General features: G+C 41.1%; 1 protein-coding gene across 1 annotated transcript in view; it reads right to left on the reverse strand.

The window, feature by feature from the left end:
* The window catches only part of rims2a (regulating synaptic membrane exocytosis 2a), an 88,627-nt gene that overhangs the window by 46,125 nt on the left and 25,290 nt on the right, over positions 1-17,212 (reverse strand). The window contains exon 4 of the mRNA XM_061289416.1: positions 651-1,597. Within this exon, the coding sequence (XP_061145400.1) occupies positions 651-1,597 (947 nt within the window). The remainder of the gene's footprint in view (positions 1-650; positions 1,598-17,212) is intronic.

The following is a 17,212-nucleotide window of genomic DNA, read 5'->3' on the forward strand; positions in this document are numbered from 1 at the left end:
AGCACAACAGTTACATAATAAAACAATGCAAGATTGAGACTATATTGGCGGGGGCTGAACGAGTTTAGAACAATTATCAATTGCAGGGCGGCACGGTAGTCAACTGGTTAGCATGTTTCAAGGGATGAGGTATTGTGGTTTTTGTATTTAGCTTGTCAATTATTATTGGCTGCACCAAACAAACTGTCAAACTGTCATTTTAACGGGTACACCAACACACACACGCGCACACGCACGCGCTTGAGAGCCCATGTAGACTCAATGTTTTCCATCTCTGGTGTTCTTGACAAGTTGCTATGGTGATAGAATGTCAAGTATACCTTACTTATGAATGCAAGTGTAGTCTTGAATATGCAGAATTATTTTATAAAAGGAACCAAATGTTTTTTTTGTGCAAAGGAAAACAATGAGCCCTTAACATATTTAACAAGACAGTAAGAATGCAGAAACTGAAGGTTATATCTGACAGCTACAGTTATATAAACACGATTAACATGAACAAGAAAGAACAATCACCAAATCTGCCTTCTCTGAAAAAAAAAAAGCCATTATGCTGTTAAAATTAGAATGGAGTTTAAATTGCAGTTGCAGGGAAAAAAGCACAGTAAATACAGAAAGAGTGACGCTTAAGGGGTGTGTTCTGTACGTACCTTTCTCACTGACTGACTCACTCTCTATCTCCACATCGTCACAGCTGGTGTACTCCGGCGTAGTTGCCAGCTCCTCTTCCGAGCTGCTCAGTGACACCTGCCGCATTTTCCCTCCCTTTTTGGTTTTGTGGGGCTTCGGGGGCGGAGGACGTACCGACTCCGACTGATCTGAGCTCAGAGAATCATTCCTCAACATGCTTTCCATCTTCTCCCTCTTGGTCTTGCGAACAGCTGAATTGGGGTCCAAGTGATGTTGTCTCCTCATAGAGTCCCCTCCTCCGCTCATGTCACCTCTTCGAAGATCGCCAGATCGGTCACCTAGCACCGGGCTGCGGCGAGGTGTTGGGGGGCTGTGGTTTGATGTTCTGTGGCCTCCAAGGCCAGGACCCATGGGGCCCGGGGAGGAGCGGTCAACAGAGTAAGATCGCTGTCCCACCATAGGTGGACGGCGCTCAGTGAGATGTTGACGTGACAGCCGGATGGGTCCTGGGTCATCCTGTTCAGTGTAAGCTAGCGAGACATCACTGTGACGTCGCTCATGCCTCAGGCGTCCCACCTCCGCATGCATTCTCATCTGCTCTTCGTAGGGCTGCGGCTTGACAGGATAGCGTGCCAGGTTAGGGTCGCTGCGATAGCGCGTCTGGAACTCCTCCTGCCGTTGCCTCTGGAGCTCATATTCATTGTGCGGCCCATCTAGCTCCTGGTCCAAAGGGTACTCCTGGGAGTGCCAGCGTCCAGGACCCTGCCGGTCCCTGTAGCCAATCCACGCTGCATTTACTTCCGGGTACAAGTGTGGGCCCCGCGGAGCCCGCCGAGGGTCCCCATCCCCATAGTCAGACGGTGATCTGGGCATGCTTCCGTCTGTCGGGGCATACTGCGAATGGTCACTCCCCTCCCTTTGGTCGTATTTTTGGTTTGGATCCCTGGATGCAGACGGACTTCGTTTCCTGTGGATAAGAAGCATACCATTTGCATATAATAATAATAATTGCTTCTTGCTTTAACATGTGCATTTGCGATAAAGTACTTTTGAAATACGACACAGAAACATCCGATATTTTACACAGCATATTTTTTCATTGTATAGAATCAATTCAATATCTACATGATATATGGATGGAAGCTGTTCATTCTAACAGCAGCAAGAATAATAAATATTAAATAGAGTTTGAAGGGACAAACTATAGTCCGAGAGCATATTTAATACTCGTGGTATGTGAGTGATGAATTTACATTTATGAGATGTGTGTTTATGTTCAGATGTGTCCATGAATATTTGTGAGATAGGATTTATTCATCATATTTCTGTTTATGTTTGTTTAATTTGCTACTTAATGGAATTCTTCCATTGGGGCTGACTCAGTCTTTATGACTTCCTCCTATCCCTCCCAATTAGGTGATCTTGAAAGCCCAGAGAGTACACACGCACATAGAGCTGTAGCACATGAATATTACCGAAAACAACTTTAACTTTGCAGAGCAAACACATTAAGACAAACATCATTTCACCAATCTCATTTAGCCTTGTGTCTTTACTGTCTTAATACAGACTCGTCATGTAGCCAACAAACAGCTATTAGTTCATATTCACTCCGGCTCACAAACCAGAACAGAGGACTATCAGCTGACGGTGTAAGTTTTTTTTTTTGTAAGAAATTTTCAAAGGGACATTGCCAGTAAGCCATGTCCTCCAGCTAAAAATGGATCCACTGCACGAGGCTTAGGCAGGAAGCAGCAGGATGCCTAAAATGCAGCACTGAAGTCTCACTGCTGCAGCAATTGAGTCACAAAGCGCACAGTAATGTTCCCCCTCCATCACATTCCCTTATATGGCAAGATGCAGATGTGATGTCACCACAGGCTGAGACACAGGTCAGAAAAGGAGGTGGGTTGTGTACTATCCAGCAGATCATCCGGGGAGTCAATTATCTGAACAACAAAGAGCCATGCAATTCATAGAGTGGAAATAAAATCCGATCCTATTGTGAGTTAATGACATAAATCCTCTGCTGTGACACTGCATTGACCGTGTCACTTCATTAATCAGAACAAAAAGACAACGCTAACAATAACAAGGGCAGGAAAAGGGAAAGTGGCATTCCTACATGACAACGCCAAGGTTTGCCAGGCATAGACATTCTTTTCATTCTTTCAAGTGACAAGACTTCCGGTTTGATGGCTTCTCTCAGAGCAATTTTCTAGGTGTGCTAAACTGAGGTCAAATTAAATTAAAACAAGGCTTTGATGCAGTTCCCCCAAAATATCAGAATAATTGATTTTTTTTTCCCTCCCAATAACTCAAATCCCATTAAATGAAACTTCATTTTGCACTTGTAGTCTTTTCCCAAATGTTCCATGATGAAAACTATCACAACTGCCATCTGTTTGACTCTTGAATTGCCTTCGTGACCCCAGCTCTGTGCTCTCTGCCTATCCTAAATGAGTGGCATCCTATTGGAAATCTCCTTCCTTGAGAAGGGTACCTGCTCTATTTATGACAGCAATACTTCTTGGGATGGTCACTATTGAAATAAGACAGCAGGAAACTGAATGCGCCTGTGAGCTCAGGCATTAAAGTCAATCGAAGCAATAAGGACCCATTTACAGTGATGCATCATTACTTATTCCTTGAATAATTCTGTGTAACTATAAGACCATTCGAAATAAAAGAGATGAATCCAAGCATCAGCATTACCATATATGATAAAACCATGTTACGTCTCAGCAACTACTGTTGTTGCATCAGCATGACCTGCTTTTTTTCTGCCACTCTGCTGCACAGACAGTTTCCTGCACCTTACTGTATACGGCTGGGTAGCACAAATTATAACCTTGCTTAAAAAGCTCCTCGTGATTTTAAAGAGAGCTCAGTTTCGACTTTAAAATCATCATCATTTGACTGCTAGGAATGGGTAGAGGTCAAGCAGCATTGTCTCTTGACCAGGCAGAAAGAACAACATCACCAATCACAAGAGAAGCATATGCAATTTCATCTAATTCAGTATGAAGTCCTTTATAGTTTCCTTGGTTTTATAAAAATAATGTATGCTTGGTACAGAGTCAATAGAAAAGAGAAAGAGGAGGGGTAGACAGAGATTGGAAGTTCAGGTGGGTGAAGAATTCTCTAGCTCATCATTTCCATGCATTACATTTATGCAAATACTGTACGTCTCCTAGGCTTGCCACTTTGATGATGTAGCTGGTTTTCAGTGGCCTGGTTTGAGCTAGCTCTGGTTTATTCTGTGGGGATGAGTGCACATGTATCAAGATTGACTGTGTGTGGTCGATATGTTACACTCCAAAATTGATTTCACATCTCTTTCTGTGATTGTCCAATCATGTTTCTCTGGTCTGCGTACCCGCCATTTGCCTTATTCTTCACAAAACGTTGACTCTGCGCTGCAAGGGAGGCTGGCTGGGACTGATTTGGGGAATCACATGATGGCATGTTGTTGATACAGCACTTACAAGGGTGGAGGTTAAGTAGGGCTTGCTCAGCCATTAGGGCTGTGTATGAGGTGCCAAATATCAGATCAAAATTTTCCTTTAATGTAATATTCAGACACGTTATTACTATCAACACTCAAATCAACACTGAGTGGAAACAAACTATTCTGAGCAATAATGAGTACCGAGCTGAAGTTGCTTTGTAAAGGTAACATGGTAAATCACAAAACAGGAAACACTACTTAAAGATACAGGAAGTAGCGGCTTTTGTGAGCACCATGACGCATGAAAAACCCAAAATCATGAATATATATATACTTTTTTATTATAACTACAAAAACATACTTTCCTTAAATATGTACGTTTTAATTAGTTGGAAAGTCAAAAGCCTTCTTCACAGATGGAAAAAATGGTTTCTTAGTAAAGTGAAAGGATGGTTTTGCAACTCCTCCTACTCAAGTACAACCTGTCCTGTGAAGATTTGTTCGTTATTTCAGTCCTGCACATCAGGTCCACTTAGTGCTGACATTTGACGCTGTCACAGTTTAGGGACATTGGGTTCTGCTTCTTCAACAGTCAAGCCACATACCACGGATATTAATGGTGCAAGGCAGCAAGAGTAAAGCTGGACAAGAAAACTTTGAGGTCACTATGTACTTGGGAGACTTTAGGAATGTGGACTTGCAAACACAGTGGGGAAGTTTTTTTACATGGAGGTTATTCAAACCCATTTAGCCTTAAATTTAATGGACTAATTAAAAGAAAGATTAACCTTTTCCCAAGATGATACCCTGAAGAAGAAAGACACCACTCATGTAAGCTTGCTGGTGGTCTTACTTTTTAGCTTAACTAATTTCTCATTTAAAGAACTTTAAACACAAAAGTACATAAAGGTCATAATCATGAATCGTGTGGAATTATACATATGTGTGGTTTGAAGTTCTATATCTTGCTACTGGTCACACAGTGTTAATTTCCATAAATCCATCCATCCATCCATCTAGCCTTTATAATCTATATCCATCCATCCATCTAGCCTTTATAATCTATATCCATCCATCCATGATAAGAGGAAGGAGGACCTCTCACTAGACGTCCATTTACGAGGTCGCCGTTAAGCACCACAAAACAAAAAAAAGACCACCTCAGCAGCTTTCACTCATCTTGCACTCTTAGAGGAATCCGCTGAATATAATTCCGAGGAACTTTCCACGGATGTGTCTCCAAAGAAATCAACGGTGCTGATGACCCTCACCAACAATAACTCCTCTTTCCTCCTCCTCCTCCACAGTCTATGTCTGTATGTCAACTTCAATCTCTAGGAAAGTTATAGTTAAGTTTTTGCGGATAGTGCAAGGGATGCAGATCATGTGTTGACATTATGGGAAGAGACTACCCATGGCAATGATTGTATAAATCGTGCCAGTTGAGCTCAAAACTGCCACCTCCTGGAAACAACAAGGTACTTTGGGGCTCGACTGTGCTTTTGAATTGGTCTTCTATCCAATTAGAAAGACTAAATATGTCACATGTCTGATAAAGTACGTATATTGCCATTGTAAAGACAAAACTGTCGTTTGTGTCAAGGCTACATTGGCAATAAATATTCATGTGGTCGTTGGAGTCACTAAAATTGCAAAGCCTCTGTTCCATTCTTGCTTAAGTATTTGAACAGGTAATACACAAATTATTCATTTTAATGTGGACACTGTTGGCATTATTGGATTGAAAAAGAAAATCATTGTAAAGTAGAGAAGAGATAACTACAATGGAAAAATAATTTGAATAATTAGTTCTGATTGTTCACATGCATGGGCAGGAAGGCAGAGAGCCTCCCATGCTTACACATCGCTGCTAAAACATTCTCCCTTCCATAAGCACATCAAGCAGCACCTTCTGTGTTCTTGTTGTTTATACTGTTTATGGTTAGCCTCTGCTCCGCACTGCACTGCCTGTAAGGTCTCCTTTTAAAGAAGAGATGCAGCTCGCATTCTAAGTAGGCCAAGCCCCAATAGACTGTGCCATCAAATTAGATACAAGCCACAACTGGTACACTGCTGTTTGCTATTCCTCTTTGCAGAAAAAGGTTAGAAGAGCAAACAACATATACACAGATTTTTTTATCACACTGAAAAGGTCACAATGCATAAACAAATCTCTTTCTGCTGAAACTTAATACAACACCTTACCAAGCCAAGAGTGAGCATGTCAGCCCTGAGATTGAGATTTGAGATTGCCATGGAACGGATGGAGCAGGGCGACCAAATGCAGTTTGGACCAGGTCTTATTGAGCAAACTCAAGAGGCAAACTGACACAACTTGACAAAACAATAACTGGACTGACTGACTGGGACTTGAGACAAGAAGACTACAGGCGGGAAGACATCAAGACATGACGACAACAATGATCCGACCGGCAGCGAGGGGCAGACAGGACCTAAATACAAAACAGGTAACAAAAGGCAGGTGACTGTGGTTAGTTACATTGATTGAGGTGAGACAGGAGGGGAGGGACGACGCAAACAGAAACCATGGTAACAGACATAATTAAGCAACCGGGGACGAATCGTGACAAAGATCTTGGATATATTCATTTACCGTCTCCATTAGCGAGGAACTGCCAATGTGAAGTAAAAAAATAAATAAAAAATGACTGGAAAATCCGTTTAACATACAAAAACACAAAACGTACGTGAAAACAGGTTCGAACATAGAAATAGTTTGAATTTCAAACATTTTTAATCTACAATGGAAGCTCCATGCGTCTGTAACCATCTCAATTCACTAATCATTTACACCAACATAGAGCTTGTACATTTTGACAGTAGAGAGCAACAAAGAACATGACATTATCTATCCGTACACCTGTCGTTGTTGAAGTTAAGTCCTGCTCCGACCGAGGTGCGAACATTTTCCATTGTTGGCGACGGTAGCATAATGCTTGTTCAAATCATAGTCCCCTGTTTGTTCAAGGTCACGGATGTGTGCAAACCTTTTGCCAGACGTTCACCAACAGTTTTTGTTTTCATGTCACAAGGAAATTTTGAACAAGTTCAAAATTGCGACCTTGAACAAACCCTGTCAAACCCTGAGAAGAAGGAGAACATTCGGTGCTTTCCAAACACTCGATTTTTAATGTAATACGATTTGCTCGCCTTGGAAGTGTCTCAAGTGAATTGCTACTCAATTGGATATGTAATGTGTTTCTAGAACAAAAACATACTAAATCTGAAATTACTTTCTTGTAATAATAATAATACATATTGCAAACATGTTGATTGTGTGATGACTTTCCAAACAATAATTGTATAAACACCTGAGTTGATGTGAAACAACACATCACAACTAAATCTTTGTAGGACTGATTTCAATACTGAAGCGCTACACTGAACATGGAAATATGTACAGTATGCCCTGCAGTAACATTCCCACGGATGATTATTGTTATTCTGTAACTGTTGACTTTGTTGCCATAACACATTTGCGTCTCATGCAGGATATAATCAGTCACTTAAACAGTCTGTTATTGACTCTGAAATTTATTGGTTGCGGCCACCCTAAAAAAGTGGCCGGGATCTCTGTACAGTATTTCCCACCAAGCAGTGGATACCAGCAGACTGCATAGATGACAGGAATCCTATCCAACAGTCAAATAGATTTGCATTAGCCAGTGCAGTTAACTAGTGCCACAAGAAGTCATCATTTTTTACAGAAGAGCTTTCTGCAGGAAATTGCACAATTTACCTAGAGATTCTATTTTCATACTTGGGTCCTTTTCAAATATAGTATCAGGTATTCTCCTTTTGCTGTTACTGGATATAGTGTAACACATTTTGAATGTTTTTTTTTATACTACCTTGTTCCAGGATACTAAAGGAATAGAAAGCAATTTCTGTTCTCTCTCACACAGGGACACAGGCACACTCTAGCACCGGCACGCACTAACTCTTTTGGATTTGCTAAGTATGCAGTTTTCATGTCAATGAGCAAGCTGCATTTGAAATCAGAGGCAGTGACTGTCTGGCTCTCTGGCCATATAAGTGGGTAGGTAATGAAAAAGCTGAAGGGTGAGTCAGAGGAGGCTTTAATAATTTTTGCCAACCAAAATAACATCTCTGGAGTGGAACTGTGTGGCCGGGCCAGGCTGGACCCTTCACACTAGTCCGTACGTAAGGTGGCTATGAATTAAGGGGTAGATGAGCTGCAGGAATTGAAATCTTGTTAGCGAAAAGTAGGGATATGGAGGTCTGATCAAGGTGAGCAGTACGCCTTTACTTGTACAATTATTGCTGACAAATGATGATGGGCTTCAGGTTAAACAGCTTGTCTGCTTCTAAAGGGAGAATGAAGCCATCATCTGGGATTACCACTGCCAGTCTACTATTTTATATTTCCACTCACTTAATATTCAGAAGACATTCCTGACATTCCCACCTAATCCTGCTAATGCTCAGCACATTAATCCTTCAGGCTAAGAAAGATGCGATTGAAAGCTGAAACTACAGCCAACTACAGTATTAATGTACAGTACATCTTATAGTTGGGAAATGACATCTTTCAAAAATATATTGTCTTTTAAGTTTGACAAATATGCATATGTAAGCATATGTTCAATGGAAATACGATTTTGTGGTCCAACTGGCCTTACTTAAAGCTGGAAAAAAATGCAATAGGTGTGCATTGGTGACAGTAAAAATTATTAGAGACATCTAATAAATCCAGTGAGCCACATTGTGGAAATGACGTCATTTGCATCTTGATGTTTTTCGTACGTCATGGTTTGGAGACATTCCAATTGATCACACTTAACATGTAGAGTATAGTGGAATAATTCTGTCCGCTCATACATGTAAATGGAATTTTCCAAATGTTTCAGAAACTGGAATTTTGACTTTACCCAGATATTGACTGCATGCAAAAATTGCCAGTACCACTGTATCAAAGCACAGTGAGCCAGAAATAAAAGTAAAAAGCTGTATGAAAGGTGCTGATGATTAGCGTGAAATGTTAACCTTTTTGTCATAAGCCCCAATAACCTCACAAGCACTAGACTGCCGCTGAAAAATTGGCCAGACGAACCATATCATGAACACAACGTTCATAAGGAAAACAAATTTAAAAAAAATCACTCCAATGCAGTAATATTGTTTTTCAAATGGACACAATGTAAGGTACGGGACAGCGTTCTCGCCACCATTTCATCTAATGAAAACGTTGTTTGCTGGGACCTGTGTGCTCAGCAAAGGCACATTTTCGCCTGAGGTCAGTGGCACTGACAAGTCAAACATTTCAATCAGTGAGCCCGCATCCAGACTTTTGATGAGCACAACTCAGAATCAAGGGCTTTTCTGACCTAAGCAAATGATCCAATCAGTGGTGATCCTTTATGTTTGTATCCACGAATGTATAATGCATAATGAAGCAGACAAGGTAGGATATAGGATATGCAACCAGAATAATATATATACTAATCTTGCTACATTGAGCTTCCTCCCTTTTCTGAGCCACCTCCGGAAATCAACTATTATCCTAGAACAGCTAGTACCGTAATTTTCGGACTATAAGTGGCGGTTTTTTTCATAGTTTGGGTGGGGGGGCGACTTATACTCAGGAGCGACTTATATACATATATATGGGGTTTTTCTTCACTTTTTTGAGCATTTTATGGCTGGTGCAACATACTCCGGTGCGACTTATAGTCCGAAAATTACGGTAAATACTGAGGATTAAGCAAATATTACACAGTGTTTCATTTATGCTAGCCAGCAGACAGACAAAATTAATGAAGGCAGAAGAGGATGCAGGAGGAGGCTCGGGCAGCTTGTTGTTCTCTGTTTACTCAGCATCTGTCTGCCAGAGTAGAAGGCTTTTGATCAATCCTTGGCTGAGTTCTCTTTTCCGCTGCATGGCAGAAGAGGTCCGGCGAGACCGCCAAGTATCGCGAGGGCTGACTCATTTGCAACCCAAATGAACTGAGCTAATTGTGCACGTTCTGGCAGACAGGGGAACCGCACACGGTGCAGTGTTTTCAAAATATGGAGATAATTAATCTCGTTGAGCTTGTGAAATACCATCAGTGCTCCAAAAGAGGATTTGAGAACAAGCGAGGGATGAGATGGATGACAACAGCAATGGGCTGCATAGACACAGATATTAGGTTAAGCTTTTTCATGATTCTGTTATCACATGGCTGCTTGAAGTGTATTTTTGGTGATTCAATAAAATAGAGCATGAAATGGCTTTGGATGTTCAGCACGGTGACAGGATTACGTGAAAAGCAGCTTCTTAGCATTCATGAAACAATGTGATGATGATGATGATAAAAATTAAAAAATAGTAATAAAGCAAGATACAGTATAATATATTTTTAGCCCATTTTGCATTCCAAAATGCGCAACTTGATTCGTGCTACAATTTGCATATCTTGTGTTTCACAAAAATAGTGTGCCTTTCTTATGACTTTTTTTTTTAAATGGACCCGTTCATTGATACAGCATATAGCGTACTGTACATGTCCAAAAAGCATACTAAAAAAAACAAAGCCTCCTGCGTATAAACCGAAATAAAAATTATGTTGTAATGTTGCATATCTTACGCTAAAGAAGCAACATAGAACAATGCTTTGTGAAATAACTTATGTCGTTCCCCTTCCACATAGGCCCTACGCTGACAGCAGGCAATAACAGCAAAATCAGGGAAATTCAGACTCTCTACAAACTACTAAATAGTTTTTGACATTGACAAATAACATCATACATTGGGGCATATGGTTGAAGGAAAAGCACCATCCCTGCAGTTAATCTTCTCTCTTCTGGCTATTTAAAAACAAATGACATCAGACATCTGTGTGAGCACAAAAAGCAGCAATTTAAGAAAGCAATAGATCTGGTAAGTCTTGGACTGCAGACGCACGGCCAACCATATATGCTGTCCCAAACACAATCGGAGGAACACAGTTGTGTCTTCTCTTCAGTCTATTTATGAATTGGGAGGCCTGGGGCAAAGCTGCAATGGAAGTACCCTCTATGATGAAATTGAAATGGTGTTTTACCATGTGAACTCCAGCGCTACTGTCACTCACCCATTAATGATATTTTAAGGTCAAGGTTCACATGCACAAATGCATACACACGTGCCTATTCAACCTTGGAGGTACTAATCAGTTTCGCTCCACAGACATTAAAAGGATCCAGGTTTCAGAGCTTTGCAAGGGCCAACATTTCTGTCTATTCAATTGTTGACGTCTTTATTTTGCCTTACTTGTCCTGTTTCACTGCATAGAATGAGCCACAGCGAAAGAGCTCTACATAATGTACATGTAGCGGGGTGATGCTATAAGACTGAGAAGACCTGCAACCACAGCTGCCAAAGGCAATTTCACCGAGCATGCAGGTCAATGGGATTAGCATCCAGTAAAGCAAACCAAGAGTTGAAGGCATCAGCAGGATGCTTACGTAACTATATGGTCCACTTTAAGATAGCAATCATGTACATTTTTTTTGTCTCTTGCTTGTGAGATATGATTATGAATTTATCAACAGATTCTTTTGTTCAGACAAAGACAAACTTTTTAGCTGTTACCTGCTGCTGACAGTTTCAACTGCTACTCCAGTCTTCTTCAGAGCTGTCATTTTCATTGTCTGAACAAAATAATCTGTTTATAATTGTCACGTAGACATGACGAATAATGATTATGAAAGCTGAAGAGCTAGAAGGACTCAAACATTTTGAGTAACTCACTACACTTTTATTCATTCACTTTCTTTGTTGCTGTTATCATTTTTATTTTAGCTTTCTTCTTGACTTTATTGCTCTCTCCAGGCCTTTTCTTTTTGCCCCCTCTCCAGTGTGCAATCATCAAAACTCCTCTCTTAGATGCCCAGGCAATAAACCAGGGCCTTCCTTATTCCTGCATACATTTCCCTTGGCGAGGACAAAGCCAATAAAAGGCTGGTTTAATTACAGTAGCTGAGTCCTGCCAACACCCAGGTACAACATCATGGGGTTGAGGGGTGCTGGGCAGAGTGTAACTACATGAAAAGTCAGAGGTAACAGCAAAAGGCTGAGCATAACAGAGTTGGTGGAGTGACAACTATATCTAAATTGGTACCAGATACGTTCAAGTTGGTTGATCAGAACTGAAGTAGTCTTTTGGATTAAATGTCAAATGAAAAATTCCAATTGTTTCCAATGGTGAGGATGAATCGACACACACTTTGTAACTGTGTTGCCATTGCACACTTTTTTACTGGCTATAATAAAAGCTATCATAGAATGTGGTCCACCATTACTGCAAGCCAACACTGCACATCCTCCATTTTCATCATTTTCATCAAGTGAACAATACATAATGTATGCATTTTTTAAGTAATTCCAATAATTGAATTTTCAAAGCGTGTTCTGGTTCTTCATACACAAGACAGAACTGGACAGCACAAAAAGGGAGCGAGGTGATTGGCTGAGCAGTGCAAGCATACTGACGAAACCAGAGGAAATTACCAACAAATGAGCTGTAAATGAGTCTAACTAGTTTAACTGAACCAAGCCAAACTTAGTGGAAACATGACTTCTCCTTCAATGTTCTCCTCTCGCTTATTTCATCTGACTCTTCTATAACTTTGTCACTATGCTGACAGATGGGGTTATACTCCTTCCACATTTTGGTACTTTTTGCTTTGCTCTATTTGGCTTCTAATCTTTTCGCTCAACAGCCAAAATAAGTGAGTTCTCTTTCTGTTTATTTTGAAGGAATGCCTAGTGAAGTTGTGCAGAACTGAAGCCAACTCAGAAAGGCTACTTAATCTGAATTGTTCTTAAAACACATCTTACCAAGTCTGCTTTGAACAAAGCATATGTCCCCAAACACCAAAAAAACAGAATGAATAAATCACCAGTTAAAGTAGCCCAACATGACTGCAACATTATTGTTGTTGGGAAGATTTGACAAGCTCAGAATTTCACAGAGGAAGTCAATATTATACTGGGAACTAAAGTTAACAGTTGAGAGTTGGAGGATGACTTATAAAAGCACACCCAAGAACAGCAAAATAAGTTTGGAGTTTATGAAGAGCAGCACAGGGTGGTGCATTCATTCTGTTGTACCTTAATGCCATTATATTAAACCAATCACTAATTAAAATTTAAAAGCAACTATGAAAAGATTAATTTCATATGTTTTACAATAGTTGTCACTGGAGATGAAAAAAGGTTTAAGTTGTGGTGTGTGTAAGTGTGTCTGCGCGTGCATATGCGTGTGTGTTAAATGTAAGGAGCACTCAACCATTGAGGCCTTCTAAGAACAGATCCCCACTTCCCATTCGGACCTCGGCTGAGACGCACATGCATAATACATGGAACCAGAATCTAAAAGCATGCAGCCCATTAGCAGGCATGGAATGGACAAAAAGAGAATGAAAAGAGAGACCTTGGACACAAACCTCAAAGCTGGAACTGACAGAAACTTGTTTAGTCTGATAAGAGCACTCTACTACTACTATTATGTTGTTCTATAATCACAGTCAAAAGAAATGATCAGATATACGGTCACAATTTGTGAGCCTCGATTTCATTGGGTCAACATTTTCTGTGGTTGTTATTCAAAGCAGTACTCCAACTGTGGTGGCCATGAACTAAACTAGATCAGCTGCCGAGTGTTGTTTTGTGTGTTCGCTGTGTGATTGATTACCGTATTTTCCGCATTATAAGGCGCAACTAAAAACCTCCAATTTTCTCAAAAGCCGACAGTGCGCCTTACAATCCGGTGCACCTTATAAATGGACAAAGTTTTAAAATGGGCCATTCATTTAAAGTGCACCATATAATCTGGTGTGCCTTACTGTGCAGAAAATACAGTACATGGAAAGGACACATTTTGTAAAAATGCTGGTAATGATGACTGTTCGGTGCAATTGGGTTCTTTTTTTTTCTCAACGGCAAGCAAGCCTCGAATCTATCTGAATATTGCGGATCTCGGCTCCATATTTAGCTCTTCCGGTTGTTGAGTGGCTTTAGGTATGCTGTACGTTTTAATTTATATTAGGATGGTGAGCAAGATCATACTAAGGTGATAAAGTGTAAACTATAGATAAACTGTCATCTTGCAACTTTTTTTACATACTGGAACGAGATGAACACAATGTCATGCATTTGAGTGTGTGGGTGGGTGGGTGGTTGGTTGGATGAGACCCTGCGGCTCTGGAGTGTGTACGATACTTATTTCCTGGGCTGAAGTTAAACTCCCGGTCTAAGATGACCGTCTTCAACCCCCTCATGTTCTTCTCTCTCGGGTCGCACAGCACAGCCTGTGAGAAGCGCGCACACGCTGCAGCAGTGATGCGCTGGAGCATGCACGCACACGCAAACTCAGGCGCAATACGTCGCAACTAGCAATCTACAAACAGATTATTATTTGTACCCGGCGCGTGTGATACAAACACACACGCACATTTAAATCAACCCACGCACGCGCCCACAAGTATAGCGCACCAGAGCAGCATGGTTGATTTTAGCTGGCAGAAAGCTCTGCAGCACCAGGAACAGAGGCAGCAGCAGCAGCAGCAGCAGCAGCAGCAAGCTCACTTCTCTGCCGGTGGCTGCTGCTACTACGCGGGCATGGTTGCTAATCAATAAACGCAACAATCCTCCCACCACGAATTCTGGCTTGACACGGTAACGGGGAATCCCTTCCTCATAAATTAGTCTTCGCTAAGGAAGCACTCACCCTATGTTGCTCAGCGCCTGCTCCAGCAGTTCAGTCTGCAAGATATTCTGAGGCTCCGAGAAAGCCCCATTGAAATGGGATAGAACCGAGCTACAAAACTGACGCAATGTCTCAAACTGCATTTTCGCCCTCCTGCTTGCTTGCTTGCTTTCTTTTGCGTTCGATAGCACCTCTCCTCTTTGCAGTTTTTTTTTCTTTCACCCACAACACATCCCAAAGCCTCCGTCTCCCCCTTCAACACATTCTCCCCGGTTTGTGTTGATTAGTATCTCACGGGGCGCATTAAACGCGACGACGCCGATCAAGTTCCATATTTCACCAATAGCTCCTCGACAAGCGTATCCTTAGGTGAGACGCATTCCGGGTGGGATCCTTTGGTCATAATTCTTCGGACTTGCAGTAAGAATGCGTTGCAGGTACCCAAACAGCGTCGTTTATTCTCCTGGTCGTGACACGAACGTCCTCACGCGGGGCTGCGATCGGCGAGTGTCCGCCCGCAGGAAGGTTGAGGTGGGGAAACATCCCCATCCTACACGGCGATCGGGAGCTGCATCTCCTCCCCGGAGCTACCTCACATCCAAGTCATATTTTTGTGGAGGAACGCCGTCTCGCTCGCACATACGCACGCGCGCGCTGCTGCACTGGGATGCAACCCACTCTTTGTCATATCTCTTCTCCTGCGCGCTCTGGCAAAGGCGCACCGCGGCAGATACATCGCAGAACACCCCAGAGGCGTCCACGCTGTTGTCGAGGGGTTTTCCGCGTCTGGGGTCACACCATCAGCTCACCATTTCAATGCAGTGGCGTCCGACAGCAAATCCAGCTCTCAAGTGGGATTTGTGTGTTCACGACACGAGCGGATATATACGCGATGGGTGGAGGAGGCTGGACGAGAGCAATTCCGACCCATCGAATTTAAAGCTTTATTAATCAATAACCAACCGTGCCATCATCTCATGCACCTTTCAAGCTATAAACAATCAAATCTGTATCCCCTTGTGAAATGAATTGAAAAGCCATTAATCTGTTATAGCACTGCATTGTAAGAAATACAGTCTAAAAATAAATAAATAAATAAATAAATACTTTTTATGTTCCATCTTATACAGCACTTTGTAACAACAGTGATTGTTTGTAAAATGAGTTGGAAGTCTCAACAACTGTGTTTCTGAGCTGTGTACCTTTAGGAGACTTGGTTAGACCAGTCTGAGTGTCTTGACATGTGTCTCAGCTGCTGCTTGTGAGTGTTCTCATTTTGCATTTATGTGCTTGACTGTACACTGTTCAATAAATGGCTGAGCATGCATTGCTGACTGTGACTCACTTTTTTCTCACGTCACTGGAATAGCTGCATATTAGTTGTTTGCTTGTATAACCAAAAACTTGGCTCACGTCAATCATACGTTGTGGCCCCTGTGAGACAAAGTATCGTCTCCCTTCTTTCTGCTAGTGAATTGTGTGCCCCCTACACAGAAGCCTTACCGCAGTAATAAAACATATATCTCGTGTTTCACTTCAATCTTAACACAGTATTCAAGCTCAAACAATACCATGTTATTTCATTCCATAATGTTAGAGACATTAATTGAACTACTAAGTCTCCCAGGCATTAACTACTCATCTACCCCTGATAGACTCTCACATTAGTTTAATCAGTTCCTTAACAACTTTACAACAAAAGGGCAATAAGTGTCCTCCACAAAACCAGCCAACTGGATCACACTTACTCACTATCCTTGTCGTCAAAATGCTTGGAATTTGCAGATACACTATCGTCAAAGTCCAAATAGTACCGATCATGTCCCAAATAAAGCAGTATGTATTGTTTTCACAAAAGAGAGGGGAGGTTGTATAATTTGAAGGCAACGTGCTATCAAAACAAAATATTTGGACAGCTATAACGTGTTTGTCGTTGCATGCCTCTAAAATGTAAAGGCGAGTAGAAATGGGAAAGTCTGAATTTGGTATCATTGTGTAGTCCCTCCAGGAATCTGCAGTGTTGATTCCAAGAAGAACAATCCTGATTATCCTGATTCTATGAAGAGTAATTCTTGATAATGTGGCTTGAAAGCTGATTTGCCACAGGCAATAAAAAATTGACTGAAGGAAAATTAATGTACTAATAAAGTAATAATTTACTGAGGATATTATTTGCAAAAGCAAACTTCTATGAAACATTGTGATTATGAAATAATGACTATCAATATTGTCTTTGAGCCTCTTGGCCAGATTTTCTATTCTTGTTATTATTATTATCCATCCATATATCTTCTATACTATTATTATTATTATTATTATTATTATTACTATTATTATTGTTGTTATTATTATTATTATTATTATTATTATTATTATTATTATTATTATTATTATTATTATTATTATTATTATTATT

Source organism: Syngnathus typhle, linkage group LG10 (assembly GCF_033458585.1).
Source record: "Syngnathus typhle isolate RoL2023-S1 ecotype Sweden linkage group LG10, RoL_Styp_1.0, whole genome shotgun sequence".
NCBI lineage: Eukaryota > Metazoa > Chordata > Actinopteri > Syngnathiformes > Syngnathidae > Syngnathus > Syngnathus typhle.